Genomic DNA, 17,647 nt, shown 5'->3' with positions numbered 1-17,647 from the left:
GTAACATATATACACATACAGGCACACACACTTATGTACAACCATATATGCATACATTCACACACACATACGTTGGTGCAGAGAATGTCTATGGCAAACGTTAGAAGATCCTGGTGCTCTCACACCCCTGAGAGTGCAATTTGTATTGACCCCAGAAATTTCACCTGTTTCCCTCGGGATCATACCAACAGGGTAGAGAGGGTCTTTGAAGGATTATACAAGCCTTACTGATTTTTAATTTAGGCACCAAACAATTTTCAATTCATCTTTCTGAAATTACGTGAAATCTTCCAAAAGTGGTTTAGAAAGAATTTCCAGATGCTGGGTCTCACTGAGGAAATGACAAGGGACCAGGGGCCGTGGCAATTTGCTGTACTTGAGAAGACGAAGTAAAATTGCTGTCATCCATACATCCAGGTTTGTCTTTTATGGGTACTGGTGGCACTTAGCACCAGGACCCCTGTAAAGTGGTTGGCATTAGAAAGGGCATCCAACCATAGAAACGATGTTACAACAGACAATTGGCAGTCTGGACAGCGCCATCCAACCCATGCCAACATGGAAAGCAGACGTTAAGTGATGATACACAAGGCCAATAAACTATGGGAGGTAAGGGGTTAGTCACTCGCACTGGCTCTAGTACTGTACTTGATCAGGCTTGAAACGATGGAAGATGTTGATAAAATGAAGTGCCAGTCGAATAGCGAGGTCACTGGTTCAAGTCTCCTGCATCACTCAGCAACGTCCAACACACCAAGTCACTGGCTTTGGCCAGGGCAAACAACATGTTGACCCCTTTAGCAATCAGATTACTCTGTCAAATATAAAGCTTATTTATTCACATTGTTCTTGATGATGTGATTGCTTGTTTTTAAAATGACAAAGTAGGGGGGGGGGGGCAGACGAAAATACAAGTAAAATATGTAAAGCATCAATAACCGGTAGAAGTTATACAGACTCGAGATTTGAGTTCTAATTTCCTGTTTGCATCACCAAACCTGTCAACCCTTTAACATTCAGATTACTGTTACCAAATGTAATGCTTATTTATTCACATGGTTTTGAATTAATCATGGATTATCTCTTAGCTTTGAGATTTCAATGACATGATTATTTTTAGAATGACATTGTAGAGTAGGTGTGAGCAGTAGAATCTGGCCAGTTTGAACATAAAACAGGAAGAATATAAGCATTAGATATGGCTGATTCAACCCTTTGGCATTCAAATTATTCTGTCAAATGTAATCCTTATTTATTCACATTGTTTTCAATTAATAGTGTCTTAACTCAGAGCTTCGAGATTTCAATGATGTGATTGCTTATTCTTTGAATGACACTGTAGGGCTGGTGTGAGAGGCCAGATGAGGCCAGTTTGAACATAAAATTATAAATGCTAAAGTCCTAAGTGAAAACAAATATTTTCATGAAGATGATGATGATGATGATGATGATAATGATGATCAATGTATAAATAGTGGGGCCACAAAGAAGTTTCAGAAATATTCTGTTTAATATTTTTACCAATTTATCAGATTTTTTGTTTGTTTTGTTGTCTTTTTTTTTTTGGTGGATCTAAAACATTCAGCAGAATCAAAAATAAAAAATAAAAATTCAAAGATTTACAAGAAAGAAGATTTTTTTAAAAAATTCAAAGTGAAAACAAATTACAAGTGTTTATACACACACACACACACACACACGTGTGTGTGTATATATATATATACACACACACACACGCACATATGTATACACACACACACACACATACGCGTGTATACAAATATATGTAGTTTTACATGTATATTTGTATATGTTGATAGTGATACTCACACGTATATACATGCATAAATAGGTAGACTCACATACCTGTGCATCTATATGTATAGACACATACACAGACATGTATACATACTTGTACATATATTTCAACACACACCCACACGTGTAAACATGTATTTTTCATATTTCAAATGTGCACAAATGCATGTGAATGCACACACACACAAACACATCAACATACATACGAGTGTGTATATATATAATATATATATATATAGACACTACTATGCACACACACACACACACACACGCACCTAAAACTTATTTTAAAGAAAAAATTTCATTTAATAATAATAATAATCATAATAATGTGCTTCAGTTGCTTTCTCCTGTGACTATGGCTGGTTTCTGAGTTATCTTACGTTTAAAATATCGTTCCTGTGCATCGAGGAGGGACTGGCCAACCGTGTGCTTGGCATATTTGGGGGGAATGTCATTTTTGGAGTCAGATTTCTCTTTAGCAATGTCACTGTTCACTTTTGACTCATTACTTGGAGGGGGTGAGGGCAGGCGTGGTGGGGGAGAGCAACGAGCAGATGGAAGTGGAGGGGGGGAGGGAGAGGAAGAGACTGGTGGGGCAGGCAGACAGGGCTGCTCGGATACAATTGGGGGTGTGTCTAAATCGATAACCTCAGGGGTCTTGCTTTCTTTCTCTTTGTCATGATTGCGATGGTGGTGGTGACGATCACTGCTGCCACCACCATCACGGCTGTTATTATTATTATTATTACCCTGGTCATCATCATGATTGTAATCGCGAGAACGGTGATCACGGGTATTGTCTTCACCATCGTCATCACCACCACCATCGGACGATGACGACGACGATGATGATGCGTTAATAGGTATGACCTTCACAGGGGTCCTGGATTTTGGTTTATCTCCCATTCTTGGTTGTCTTTCATTACTGCTCACGCGGGGCAGTTCTTTCTCTGCTGATCGCTTCCGATCCCTTGATGATGGTCTTCCACTGTGCCTTTCCTCAGAGTGACCCCTGGCACTGGTGTGGCTTGAAGTGGATGCTTTGTGAGATGACGGTCGACTGCGTTCGTTCCTGTCTGACCTGTCTCTAGACCTTGAGCGAGATCTCCTCTCATATCTTTTCTCTCTCGAATGTGAACGAGATTTCCTCTCATACCGGTTGAACCTGCCTCTGTTGCGAGATCGAGAGCGAGACCTTCGATTGTATCGGTCAAACCTGTTTCGATCCCTTGATCGAGACCGAGATCTGCGGTTGTATCGAATGAACCGGGGTCTGTTTCTGAAGTTGAAGTAAGGCTTCCTTTTAAATCGGTCAAATCTCCCGCGATCTCTGGAACGCGACACGGAACGCCTGTCTCTAGACCGTGACCTCTTGTCCCTCGATCGCGACCGTTTGTCTCTTGATCGAGACCGTCTGTCTCTGGAGCGAGACCGTCTGTCTCTTGATCGGGATTTTCGGTCCCGTGAGTGAGACCGTGATGATTTCCTATCCCGATAATCCCTTCGGCGTACACGGTCATCTCTGGATCTTGACCGAGAGAATCTATCTCGACCCGAAGTCTCTGACTTCTTGTGTTGCGGCCTCCGCTCCTCAGATTTCGAACGAGAACGAGAGCGAGACTTTGATTTGGAGTGATGGTTACTACGACCATAGCCTCTTTCGTCAGTGTGCCTCGAGCGACTCACTGGGCTTGATCTTGTGACAGGGGCAGACTTCTTACGCTTCCGCCTGTCGTCATCACTCTGCGAGTCATCCGAATCTGAATATTTACTCCTCTGACTCGTAAAACTGCTGTGTTTCTTACTTCCGGAAAGCTCCGGCTTCTGTTTATCAGCAGATTTACCCCAACGACTTCCTTTGCTTTCTTTCCTCTCCTTAGCGCTGTCATTTGATGACGATGACGACGACGAAGAAGACGAAGAAGAAGATCTCCGTTTTGACCCTTTTTCACCTTTCGTCACATTCGGATGATGTCTGTCTCCGTCGTGGCTGCTCACTTTCATCTCAACATCTTCAATTTTCAAAAGATTTTTCTTTTCTGCCCTAAAATAGAAAACAGAAATAAGACTAATTAATTAAACACATAATGATGCTCGTTAACTACAATAAATACAAACAAAAAAAACAATTCTAAAAGACCCAAACCTCTTCCTAAACCTGCCAACTGCCATCAACCAACACCTTTTTTTTAACATTTTTGCTTGTTTCAGTCACTTGACTGTGGCCATGCTGGGGCACAGCCTTTGAAAATTGTTTTAGTCCAAATTTACGTCAACCAAATCCACTGAAGATGTTGTGAAAGCTTACCATAATGTTTAATCTAAATACAGTGGAATTTTTTTACCCTCACAAACACTCAATGGGTGTATGTGTGTGGGGGGAGGTCAGTTTTAATTAGCATTCTTAAAGTATAATTAATCCAATCATCAACTTACAATCCTTCTTCGACATCCTCTGGTTCCTGTTTCACCGTTGTTGTCTTCTTACTGTAACAAAACGAAAAACAAAAGGTAAATATTGTTCCTGATAAAAACAGAGTCAAAAGACAAAATTTTTCTGTTCATCAAACAGAAAAAAAAATGTAATAATTTTCTCCCCAAAAGATAGAATTCTAACTACATCTGTTCTTGCATCCATTTTCAATGGTATGTCAAATCTATGTGAAATGCCTCCCTATTCACAAAAAGAGTCTGTTACCCAATATATGACAAGCTTCTTTCAGTTTTCATCTACCAAATCCACTCACAACACTTGCTCAACATGCCACACCATGGGATCCAGAATCAGGTGGTTGGGAAGCAAGCTTCTTACCACACAGAGCCATGTTCCATTTTTATTGTTGTTGTTATTTACCAAAATAAGGAAACAACTATATTTACCTCCCATCACCTCCTCCTCCGCCATCGTCGTCAGCATTGTCAGCTTGTTGTGGGTCTGTGCCACTTGTCTGTTGATACAGGAACCTGTAGAAGCCACTCAGATCCTTCTGTTTGGTGACGTCCAACAAAGCTGGAGGGGACAAAAAAAAAAATGAAACAAAAGTCAGATAAAAAAACAGAGAAATGCAAACAAAAAAACAAGTAAATAAAAATCAAATACATATGGTTGTTGTTGTTGTTTAGCCGAAGATCAGCCCAGATGATCCCTGGTCAAAGATATTCCAGCCATGAATGATTATTATGATGATGATGATGACGACTATCAAAGCTGTTTTGTTTTTTACTAGATCTATGTCCTTCCATCTTTTAAGATGGCTGGGTGTGATTAGAGGGAAATTTGGCTGTTATCTTTAGCAGGTCTGCAAAAACTGAATAAATGTTTTCTTTGTTAGCTTGGACAAGTGTTCAGGTTATGTAAACATCATGTTCACAATATGCAAGGTATTATAACCCTACACCTTTCCAGCCATGGCTCTCATGCCATAGACACAGATTTAGAACAACAGCAGCAGTTTCTGATTCAGGTACAAGGTCAGCAATTTTGAGGGGAGGGGGTAAGTCAATTGACTTACCTCATAAGGCGGAGGTAATAAAATAATGATCGTTAACACCATCGCCTCACTAATTACAACCACAACAATTAGCACATCAAGCAACCTCCTTTACCTTCCATCTCGGCTTCTTTCTTCTCTCTCTCTTCTTCTTCCTGTAGTTCCAGTAACTTCTTCTTGTAGGCTGATGTAACAAACTCCTCCTTGTCTTTAAACTCTTCACCCTCCGCCTCACGTTCCTGCTGTATCTTCCTCTCCGTACGTTTCTCCTGTTCCTTTTTCCTACTCGCAGCTGCTTTCAATAGACCCTCAATATACTTGGGCTGCAAAAACAAACAGATTTACAGTGAACTAATTAAAAAGTTGCCAAAGAAGAGATTAACTAATTAAGCCATCATTGTAGGGTAGATGTGAAAGGCCAGATTAGGTCAGTTTGAACATACAACAATATATTTAAGCCAGAAATGGCCAGTTTAAATGCTAAAGGCTTAAATACATACCTTTTTGTCTGCTTTGGTTTTTAACAAAAGATCAGTTTTGATTTTTTCTGATTGGATGTCATCATAGATTTTGTCATATTCATAAACTGAAGGATCATCCTGCAGTGCTTTATCGATCTCTAGCTGTGCCTACAACACCAGAGATCAGAGGTTTTAATAATTGGCTTTTTAAAATGGAAAGATACTTTTGAGTTGGGGGGGGGGGGGGGGGGGCAAGAATTTCAAGAATTCAGAGGACAACATTTAAAGTAACACAGCACCAAAACCTTCAAAGTCACACCAAATGCCAGGCTTCACAATCTCTCAAAACCTTTCCTAGTGGGTCGACATACATAAATTAGCTAAACCTGCACCCCCCTAAAAGAAAAACCCTTCCTCTTCAAGACCACAAAATACTTGACCTCCAACCAGCAGCTGACCGTCATCGAAATTTAAGCAACACTAGAGGGCAGCACCTATACTCATTTGTTATAGAAGACGTACACCAGCTGGGATTGGGGACGGGGGGCACACCCATCCCTACATCTATTCTCTCTCTGGTTATATTTCATTTAGGGTTTAAAAAGCAAAATATTTACAAATCATTTCTCACCTGTTTTTTCAGTTTGTTTTTTCGAGATTCTTTCTGTAATGACGTACTGAATACTCCTTGTTCATCCTAGAGAAGAGACAAACGACACAGATATTATTACTGTATCAATAATGGTTAGGGTTAGGGCACTCACCATTGCCAGATCAAACAGCATGTTGTGTTCTTGAGCAAAACCCTTTTATTTCACATTGCTCCAGTGCTGTGTGTGTGGACCAGCAAAAGGGGTCACACACACACAAACAGGCTTCTTTCAGTTTCCGTCTACCAAATCTGCTTGCAAGGCTTTGGTTGGTCCAGGGCTATATTAGAAGACACTTGCCTAAGGTGCCATACAGTGGGACTGAACCTGGAACCATGAGGTTAGGAAGCAAGCATCTTATCACACACCCATGCCTACATCTAATGAAAATGATGATGACAGTCAGCCTATGGTGATAATGATGATGATGATGATATAAAATAAACAAGTGTGTCACAGATGAACCACTTTCTGTGATTGAATAACTGTTTTGGACAATCACTTAGTCTGAATTTGGGTGTGGTCTTTCATCATGTTTTCTATATACAGCTTAGGGTATCAGGTTGGATGTAGGGGAGGGAGAGGGGCTTCTAGTATTTCATTTTGTGGTTAAGTAGTTAGCAAACATGGAAGGCCATCTGAGCCAGCAGTTAGATAAAACAGACGAAAAATAATTGCTCTTCTATTATCACAGAGATTGTATATGTGAAAGGAATATGTGAGATGCTCCCCACCACCACTTGTGCCACCACTGCAGTCAAACAAAGAAAGAATATTTGGAACAACCAAAAAAAAAAAAAAATGTTAAAATAAAAGTTGAATGGAATGAATTGTGCAGTCTGGCTTTTTGTTTCAGTTTAATTTAATGAAATAATTCAAAAAGAAAGGAATCACATTGTTAATGAAGTTTATATGAAAGAGGGCCACATCCAACACAGATAATCGACCTGCGTTATGTTCAAACAAGCCAGATCCAGCCTCTTACACCAACCCTACAATGTTATTCTACAAATGAAAAAAATCACATCACCAAAATATGGAAGCTTTGAGATAATACGATGAAATGAAAACGATGTAAAATAAATAAGCATCTGACAGCGTAATCGGAATGCTAAAGGGTTGAATGGTTATCGTTGTTGTTGTTGTTGGGGTGAGGTTTGACCTAGCTTCCCAGCTATGGTTCAACCATCTAATAGATGTCAGGATCATTGTACATCTCATACATTAGCTTATGTGTCACAGCGCATGCCCCTATACTACTACTACTACTACTAACAGAACTAAAATAATGAAATGTCACCATTACAAGAGCACTACATTCAATATACTTCCATCATTACAATAACGCCACATGGAGTATACATACATCATCACTGTCATCTCCAAAAATACTGGGTTTTCCACGAACAAATCCATTCTGTTTCTTTGAAAAGAACAATCCATATCTAAAAGATAAAAATAAAATTTTCTTATATTTCACAAGAACGGATGTCATTTCACACACACACACAAAAGGTATCAGAAGACTACACAGGTATGAACCAGTGATGTGAATGGATGAGGACAGTAGTTTGAAGAAATGGTGTTCATTTAATGTGGCTGGAACCCGCAGAAGACGAAGACATGTGAACAACGTGGTGAAAGCTGACCTGAGAACTGTGAGCCAGACAGATGACATAGCAAAGGGCTGGGATCCCTGGCAATGTGAGATTCTCAATAAGATTCGCTCTTCTAAGCCAAACTGAGTTCTGGAAGTTCTATGTTTTGGGATGTCAAGGACAAGGAGATATAAACACATATATATAAATGTATATTATGCAACAGGCTTCCTCCTGTTTCTGTCTACCAAATCCTCTCATTGGGACTGCCCAGTGTCGCACAGCAGGACTGAACATGAAACCATTGATTGAGAAAGTGAACTTACTAACCACACACACACCATCATTTAAGGTCTGTTTTCCATGCTGGTATTGATTGGATGGTCTGAGAGGAGCTGGCAAGCCAGACGACTATACCAAGCTCCACTGGCTGTCTTGGCAGGATTTTTACAGCTGGATGCCCTTCCTAACACTAACCACTCAGCAGAGTGGACATATATATATATATATATTCATTCAAAGTTCTAGCCTTTTCAAATCCCATCAGAAAATCTAGCTGAAAATTACATAATGACACATATGTCCATGGAATACTTAACCACTTGGCATGATAATTCAGTGAGTTGATCCTACAGCTGATCAAACAAGTGGATGCTCCTATGTCAGAACCACCATAGCAATAGTCTACCATATATATATATATATATATATATATATATATATATATATATATATATATATATATATGTATATATATATATATATATGTATATATATATGTATATATATATATATACACATAGAGAGAGAGAGAGAAATATACACAAATTTTCTTTATGAAACTATATTCAACATTCATGCTTTTCACACATTTGTTATATAACCCCACTAATTTCTAATTAGTTATAGAGCACTTTCGGTAAATAAATGCCTCAAATAAATGAATTAAGATGCACCTTGAGAGGCCAGTGTGCTTGACTCATTACAACATGTTTACCTTACTACAACCGTTGATATTAATCGGGAGGTAACTCCAATGGTAAAACAAAATGATTAAACATCATTTTTTTGCTGTTGATTTTTTTTTAATTAGTAATATGCAATTTATTAAAAATACGAACATTTCACACATGTAACAAGAGACACTAAATCGAGACAAGAGAGAGACACAGAAACATAAAGAAACTGCCAGACACTTCTAACTTTTGTTTGTGAAGATTTAACAAGACCAATCTCATTTTAACACTGTCATATAGTTTATCATGACTTTGTTTTGCACAGTATAACAGGATTATTTTTGTTTTGGTGTTTTTTTGGGGGGGAGGGGGGAAGGTGCCCTCCCCATTAAGTCTAGAATTTATAATTGGTTCCCAATGCAAGCACACACGTCTGTGTGGTTTCTTGTGATAAGCACAAGGCCACAAGGAAAGGTTAAAAGTTTGTCAATGGAAATTATTTCGGAGCAACTTTTCACTGACACACACAGATTTTATCTGATGAAATGCGTTTGTTTGCGTGTGTCGTTTAGCTCCAGATCAACTCTGTACAATCAGACCGGTCAATGAAGGACAATTCTAGATCTTCAGGAATATCTACTCCATTGTCTCAAACGACTTTGTCCTTATGCAAATGCAGTAGGATCTGATTGGAGAGTAGTTTGGCTGTTATTTCTAGCAAGCCAGGCACATTCATTATATGTTCGATTGGCCATAGGTTAGTCCCGAGAAGCAGACCTATGATCAAAGTTGTTCCAGACATGACCATCACGTTATATTTCCAAACAGTCTATATAGATCCAATGTGTTCTGTTTTAAAGACACTGAGATGTGGTTTGAAGGAGATCTGGCCATATCTCCCTCCAGTTCGGCCAATGTTGAAGCAACGTATTAACGTATTGCTGAGAGTCAGCTTGGTTATTTGCGAAGCAACGAGAAATTAGCGGCGAAACCCAAGCAACACGACAATGTGCAAGCAACAACAACAACAACAACAATAACGATAATTTATTCTTCAATAATAAGTAGGAGGCCTGAAATTCTGGAGGGAGGGGCTAATCGATTCTGACCAACTGGACCCTTATTTTATCGACCCCGAAACAATGAAATGCAAAGCCGACTTCGGCGGCGGCATTTGAATAATAGTAATGATGATGATGACGATGCCCACATCCTGAGAAAAACACTGTCGACCTGAGAACATCTGAGTCTTTTAAATTCGTTGGAAATAAGAAATATTACAGCAAACTTTTAACGAAATCATAATTGTCGGTGGCTGGTCTCTTTTGCTTGCAACAATATATCATAGCGAAATCATAAATAACAGCCGTTGTAAAACGTTCAACTTGCTGTCATTTGACGTCTCTGGATGAAAGTTGGATCAGATCGAACAAAAGCCAAGTCACTACGATGGCACCGATAATAATCATAATAATAATAATCTCCCAAGATGAATGTCCAAAGATACGATTAACATTAATATGGGTAAAACCCGCTTGAAACACCATGCTGCTTGTCTTCGTCAAATCTCACGAGGCATTAAATGGTGATAAATTATGTTAAACGAACACAGTGGTAGTGGCATGAATGCTTTTCCCATAGGATGAGAGGGAGGAAATATTGGTTAAGGAAGTGTAAGTGGTATCGTTCCAACCATTGATAATCTGCAAGAATCAGATCGTCACCAAACTCAATTCTTCTTGATGACTTCAACCAAATACATTGAAGTTGCCTCCCATGAAAATAAGAAGAAGAAAAAGCAGCAATTTCGCTTTTTTTAAATTTTATTTTCATTCCTCGTTATCTTTATAAGGTGGGCAGAAAAAATGTTATCTGCTTTTGTTAAGGGGTGGAGGCTCGAATCTAATTTTATTTTTCTTTCGTCTGAACCTATTTCTATCCCTATTTTATATAATGGTTGCTGTAGAAATATCAGTGAAGAAATATGGTAAACTCACAAGATTTTAGCAAAATGGATTAACAGAAGGAAAAACAGAAATCTCGGTAACCCCCCGCAAATTATACCTTCAAAACATAAAAAGGTGCCCTTCACCAGATCTCGACGTTTGCAACTGAATATCTAAAGAGCTATAACATTATTTTTATCAATAATTGTTAAATTTAATCATAAAAATCATGGTGTTTTAGTTTTATTTTGTGGATTTGTAACAATATGTTGTTTATATAGAAATATATATTCCAGTAAACGAAGAGAGTCATTTTGTATTCTAAGCGACAGCAATTAAAAAATTATGGTAATTAACAGGTTTAGATGCATCTAAAAAAGAAAACAAAATTTGACTTTTTAATTCATGATTAATAAAATTCAAATATTGTGTAAATAGTCGAAATCTACCAACGACAATATTGTAAAATCCTGCGTGTGCACAAATATATATACATACATATATATTTATATGTATATATATATATCACTGTTTAAATGCCTCGTTTAAAATACAAGAGAATCGTCACAGATCAATTCTATAAATTGTTTATTTATTTACGAAAATCAATTTTCTTTTCAGTCGAAAATCCTATTTTTCCAATGATTCTACGTTGTTAAAAAAGGAAAAACCTGTCTTTCTCCCATTTTGTCTATAAATTTCTGATGCTTGTCCCAAAAGTAACTTTACATCCCTTTAGATATTGAAATAATTATATACACTTTGTAACAGATCGGTATAAGAGAAGGTGAGTAGGAGAGGAGACGATATGTAAACCGTTAGAAAGAGAGAGAAGTCGACATTTGAAGCCGAAAAACGTTTTTTTTTTTTTTGTGGAGAAGAAAAATGGGAAAAGTTGGGGAAGAAGAAGAGAGAGGGAGAGAAACAGGTTCTTTTTGAAGCCAGCACCGTCGGGTTTATATGGCCAGGTGTCAACATTTGCGATAGAGGTCCTTTGGTCAATGAAATATCTATTAAAACGAGTGTGGAGAGAGCCGAGGAAGAAATAAAGCAGAAGATAAACAACAAGTGAAAGACATCGACATACCGCTTTTTAGCATCAGCCATGTTTGACGGAAAGGAGTGAATAATTGCTGCTCTCTCATTGGTGCAATCTTTACTAATTAGGACTGGCCGTAATTAGGCTTAATGAAAATTGTAGGGGTTAATTAATTTTTAGCTAGGAGTAAACATTTTTTTTTTAATGGAAATATTCAGAAAAAAAGGAAGGATACGATAAGAAAATAAAAAAATTAATCAAGAGACCTGAATCCGCAATAATTTTACTTACATTTTAAGAAGAAATCTTTAAACGTTGAAATCTGAAAATTTAATTAAAAACAAAGATTGTTTGATCAATCTGTGGATTTTTAAATATTCGTTGATTTTTAAAGAATCGAACACGCAGCCTTGAACTTTTGCTTAGATAAAAGTTTAGGCAGACTAATTTAAAGTTCGGGCAGGTGTAACAATGATTCTTTTGTTTGTACGGTTTTTCTCTCTTGATTTTCTTCTTTTATTTTCCGATCTTCTTAGTTTTGCTTCCCTCTTCATCAATATCCACTTCTCTTAGACTTCGATCCACATCTAGCATTCCTATTAACAAGAATATCCTCGTCTTTAATGGGTGTACCTTTTCTACTCCGTTGTTAGGTCTGTTGACATCATTATACAAATATCTGTGTTTTCTGCACAAACTCTCCCGCCTCTCACGATATTTCTGATATATTCCATTCTATATACATTATATTATATACACACAGAATCATCCTAGTGTTTATAGTTTAGGTTGTCGTAACAACCGCACTTGGTCGTGGTAGCATGTGTGTATGTGTGTAGTGTGTGTGTGAGGAACAAAAGCTATGAAGCTATCCAAAGAAAATCGAGCGCCGACCTCAATACTTACACACGATAGAGTTTCGTCCCTCGAGGTTGTATATTATGAGGGGGAGTGGCCACAACCCACTTTGTCTCTCTCTTAGATTCATCAAATGTAATTCTTAACCACGATAAAAAATTAAAAAAACACTTGGCTTATTATAATCCTCTCCACTTATACATCGCACCATTCCACCTAACCGACATGAAATATTTATTTTCGCTTGAGGCAAACAAATAAAAGTTTAAATCTCTCTTTTCGCCATAGGTAAAACCCGGTAAAAACTTTCGTTGCTGTTCTTAGCTCGTCCACAATGAGAGATCTAGTCGGAGTAGGTACCAGTTCTGAAACTGGGTCGATTCAATCAACTACAACTACACAATCTCAACATTGTTCAAAATGACGAAACTAAAAATATTTTTGAATATCGACAGCGGAATCCAAAATACGATTTCATGTGAGATTCGATAGAACAACAAATGATATTACCGTGTGCTGTTTAATTATGAACCTTTTTGTTATTTTCAAATCTCACAGCGATCAATTTTGCTTTTTCATCCTTCCGGAGCCGATACGATATTTATCAAGTACTGGCATCGATTTAATAATACTCTACAACAAACGGAATTATAAAAAAAAAAAAAAAGATTTAAACCTGGACTAAGGTCGTCGCCGTTCAATGTGACACATCCAAGAAAGAAAAAAAAAGCCTGTTACATAGTTCCAGGACGTACTAGAAATAGCAGCTAAATCTCGTTCAAATCACATCCCCTACGTCTTAAAATGAAGTTTTAGATGCTCCTAAACCCAGATCTTTGCGGCAATATTTTTAGACCCTGTGTCTGTCCTTCAAGATTGACCTGGGGTTAAACAATAACTCAACGAGGCGAAACAGTCTATTAATGTTCCCGAATGAAAATTTCCATTTGATTAATTAAATTTGGACAAAAGAGAAAGTTATAAAATTATTTTTAAAACGATTCAAAAAGAAGCGCAGGCATACATACATACATACGTATAAACACATACATATGTGCATGTATGTATGTGTTTATACATATACAAGCATGGCTGTGTCATAAGAAGTTCGTGTCCCAACAAGATGGTTTGGGGTTTTTATGCCAGCATGGCATGGGCAAACGTCTTCTACGACGGTCCCAGGCCGATCAAAGACTTTAGAGTGGATTTGGTTGACAAGAACTGAATGAAGCCTATCCTAGATTTAGATGTATATGCGTCTGTGTGTGTGTGTGTATAGTGGCGGACTGGCCAGGCTGTCAGTTTGCCCGGTGGCAAGTGGGCCCCTGCGCTCGCCATTAGAATCCATATATGGGGTCCTATATTAGTATCTAAGGGGCCCATCCTCTCAAGTTTGAGAATTTTTTATTCACTCCTGGAAGAATGCATTAATTATTTCAGCCTGGCCGTGTTTGTGGACAGTTGAAAAGAATATTAAAAAAAAAAAAATCAAATGATAGCATTGTAGTTGCAGATTGGCCCCCTTAGTTTCCTGGCAACCAATATTTTTAGACCCAGTCCGCCATTGTATATATATATATATATATATATATACCGAAGTCCATTCTGGCTGATTTGGCCTCTTTCACCGTCCCTTGGTGTCATCATCATCATTTAACGGTCCGTTTGCCATGCTGGCATGGGTTAGACGGTTTGAAAGAGCTGACTGTCTGGGGAACTCCATGTCTGTTTTGGCAAGGTCTCTGCGGTCGGATACCCCTCCTAACGCCAACCACTTTACAGAGAGTATTGAGTGCTTTTATGCAGCACTCGCACAGATGCTTTTTACTTCCAAGACCAGTGAGATGAAGGAAGGAATTTATTCTCAAGTGAAGACCTAGCCCAGATGCTTGCAACAGGGTGGTTCTCTACAAGCTGCAGCCAAGAATCAGGTTGTGGGGTTGAACTGGATGACAACAAAGTGGATTCTTCCACTAAATCTATCTGAGAGGCAAGGGGTGGGTGTTAAACCTGGGTAACAGTTTTAGCTTACCCTTCAAGAACTTAGAACACAAAGAGCCATGACAAACAATACAAGGTACATTATTCAATCCCTTCAATGAAAAGCCCTTCTTCTTTATTTTACCAATCCTTGAAAGGTTGAAAGGAAAAGTTGATTTCGGTTTTAATTGAGAAATTTCTTCTTTACATTAAACAAAGAAAAATTCAAAAACAGTTAAAAACATTTCAATAAAAACACTTTATTAAATATTTAAAAATTACATTTCAAAACAAAAAAAAAAGAATTCACCTACTCAGTTTAACGAGGAGAAAATTAATTTCATCTCCTTGTTTTACTCATCAAAAACATATTTCATTTCATCACTGGATATTTTGCACCAGAAAAATATTTTTTAGATTTACTCAAAATCACCCTTGTTTTGTATTTGACTTGTTTTTGTTGATTTCTGTAGAAACATTCAGCTCGGGGAAAGTTATCTCAGAGAGAGACACAAGGGACAGTGAGTCGTGTACCAGGCAAGAAGTGGCAAACCATATTTTGATTGATTTGCTCGTTCTTGTTTTATTTAAATCAGTGGAATTAAACCCCTTTTAGGGGTCCATAAAAGATTTAGTTGTTAAAATTCATGTGCAATAAAATTACTTAGGCTTCTACAATATTAGAAAAATATTTAAACAATTTTTTATACAATTCTTAATAATATTTAATTATAAAAATATAAGAGGACTTTTTAAATCATTGAATGGCTTTGAGGGTCCAGAAGAGGAAAATGGGAACCAAAGGGGTCCATAGGAAAAAAAGGGTAGAAAATCACTGATTTGAAGCAAAAAATTAGTTCAGTGCACACACATGTGTGTGAGGGGGGTGGGGTGATATCAATGTCTTGATTGAGTAAATCAATTTTGTTTCTGTAAACGAAAGATATTCTCAGCTGATGAACTAACAAATACTTAATTATTAGAAGTGAAGAAATAAAAATTAACGAATTGAGTTTTAAAACATTTGAACAAGGAGAGTTTGAGAATATAAATACTGAGGAAAGAACAAAAATGGAAATGACCGAAGACAGGGAATGCAAAGAATAATTATTGAATAAATAAGGAATAAATAGAGTGAATGGATAGTTCAGCAAAATGCATGGAGACTAACGGATTGAGCCAATAATGCAACATTTTGTTTTGTTTTGTTTTTTTTCATTTTCTTTAGGTTGTTGTGTAATTTTTATTTTGACCTTCTTCCGTAGAACTAGGGTCTAAGTAGAAAGAAATCAATATAAATAGTAAATAAATAATAATTATTATTATTATATCATTGGTTCACAAACATAAAAAAGTGATAATAAATAGGGATTAGTTTTGATGAGGCCAAAAGCTCATCTATGGAGTTATAGTCCCATGATGTTGATTGGTGTTGCTCTACGTTGATGACAAAAACCATTTACTGTAGACATACAACACCAGTGGTTCTCAACCAGGGAGCCATACAATATTTGGGGGGGGGGGGGTCCATGCTAGCAAAATAGTAAATTAGAGATCCACAATAATATTTGTAATGTACCTGAGCACTGAATACAACAAGTCTGTTGTATCATTTTAGGGGGGGGGGCTAAATTTTGGATTTAAATGTATTTATGGCAAGAAACAGCTAGGTTTCTTTCTCTAAACATTTTTACATAGTTAATAGGAATTTTGAAAGACATGGCCGCAGCTCTGAGCTGAAAGTTTGAAATGAAAATTAGTTTTTAACCATCGAATGAGCAGGAGTCTTGCAGCAGAATTAAATAGAAAACAATGGGGTCTAAAAGGCAAGAAATGGTTGAGAAACACTGCACTAGAGGAATACAACCCCCAACTATGCTTACTCTTGATTACCTGCCAATGGTATGCATTGGATCAAACATAGAGCTATGAATGATGAAGAACAGGATGGCAGTGAGTTCAATTCAATGAAGCATCAGCCTGTCTCCACCACCAAGGACCGAGTGAATAGTTGAATCAAATAAATATTTAAACAATAAATAGAAAGTGAATAGTAATAATAGACAGTTTGGTTGTGACAGTTGACTTTAAACCTCACCCTATTACTGGTATCTCATCTGTCAAACTGATTCAAATATACAAATGGAAATACGAAGGGTGGAAGCAGGTATCTATCTTACTTCTTTCTCCATTCTCAACACAAAACCGCTTTATTCTGTAGGTCAATAAATAACACTGACATAACATAAATCCATGCATGCACACACACACACACACACACACACATACATACATATAAACAGTATAAATATAACAAGAATGTATGTGTGAACATAAAACCTTAAAGTTACAGAAACAGAATAGGACATTGTAATATTTGCACTGTGCAAGGAAATCCTACTTAAATGAAAGAGGTTTCAATTAAACCACAAGTTAAATCTCAAATTCAACATCAAAGTCAGGCAATATAACCATTACTTACACACACACACACGCGGCGGGGGGGGGGGGGGGAAGAATCGAGCAAAAAAATACATAGAGACTGAGTGATTATGAAGAGAACTGGTAAGTAGGGAACGACTAAACAGTGAATGAAAATAGTGAATTCATTCTGAACAAATGGACATGTTTAGCTGAAACAATAGATTATCAGAGTTAAATGTAGGTAAAAAATAACTTTTATAAAAATGGTTGTATAACAAAATGAGGAATTTTTTTTATCATTAAAAAAATTTTTTGATGAATAACTTTTGTGGGTTTTTTTATTTTTATGAGAGTTGCACTGACAGAGCAGTTAAAGAGTGCTGGACACTAGGCAACGTGGACCACCAGTTTGTACTCTATCAT

At 37.4% G+C, this 17,647-nt stretch overlaps 1 protein-coding gene across 1 annotated transcript; it reads right to left on the bottom strand.

The window, feature by feature from the left end:
* Window positions 1–1,491: 1,491 nt before the first annotated feature.
* LOC106882127 (uncharacterized) lies at window positions 1,492–12,875 on the bottom strand. Its single transcript, XM_089342520.1, has 9 exons — window positions 12,254–12,875; window positions 12,011–12,107; window positions 7,790–7,868; window positions 6,405–6,470; window positions 5,813–5,941; window positions 5,428–5,635; window positions 4,702–4,831; window positions 4,258–4,308; window positions 1,492–3,865 (listed from the first exon to the last, which is right to left on the bottom strand). Exons 2-9 carry the CDS (start codon window positions 12,028–12,030, stop codon window positions 2,155–2,157), a joined length of 2,394 nt encoding a protein of 797 aa, XP_089198646.1. The 5' UTR covers window positions 12,031–12,107; window positions 12,254–12,875; the 3' UTR covers window positions 1,492–2,154.
* Between the last annotated feature and the right edge of the window lie 4,772 nt (window positions 12,876–17,647).

This window comes from Octopus bimaculoides, chromosome 26, assembly GCF_046866305.1.
Source record: "Octopus bimaculoides isolate indiv1 chromosome 26, ASM4686630v1, whole genome shotgun sequence".
NCBI classification, from domain to species: domain Eukaryota; kingdom Metazoa; phylum Mollusca; class Cephalopoda; order Octopoda; family Octopodidae; genus Octopus; species Octopus bimaculoides.
The sequence above is the reverse complement of the archived record's forward strand: the minus strand, read 5'-3'. Positions and strand labels throughout refer to the sequence as shown.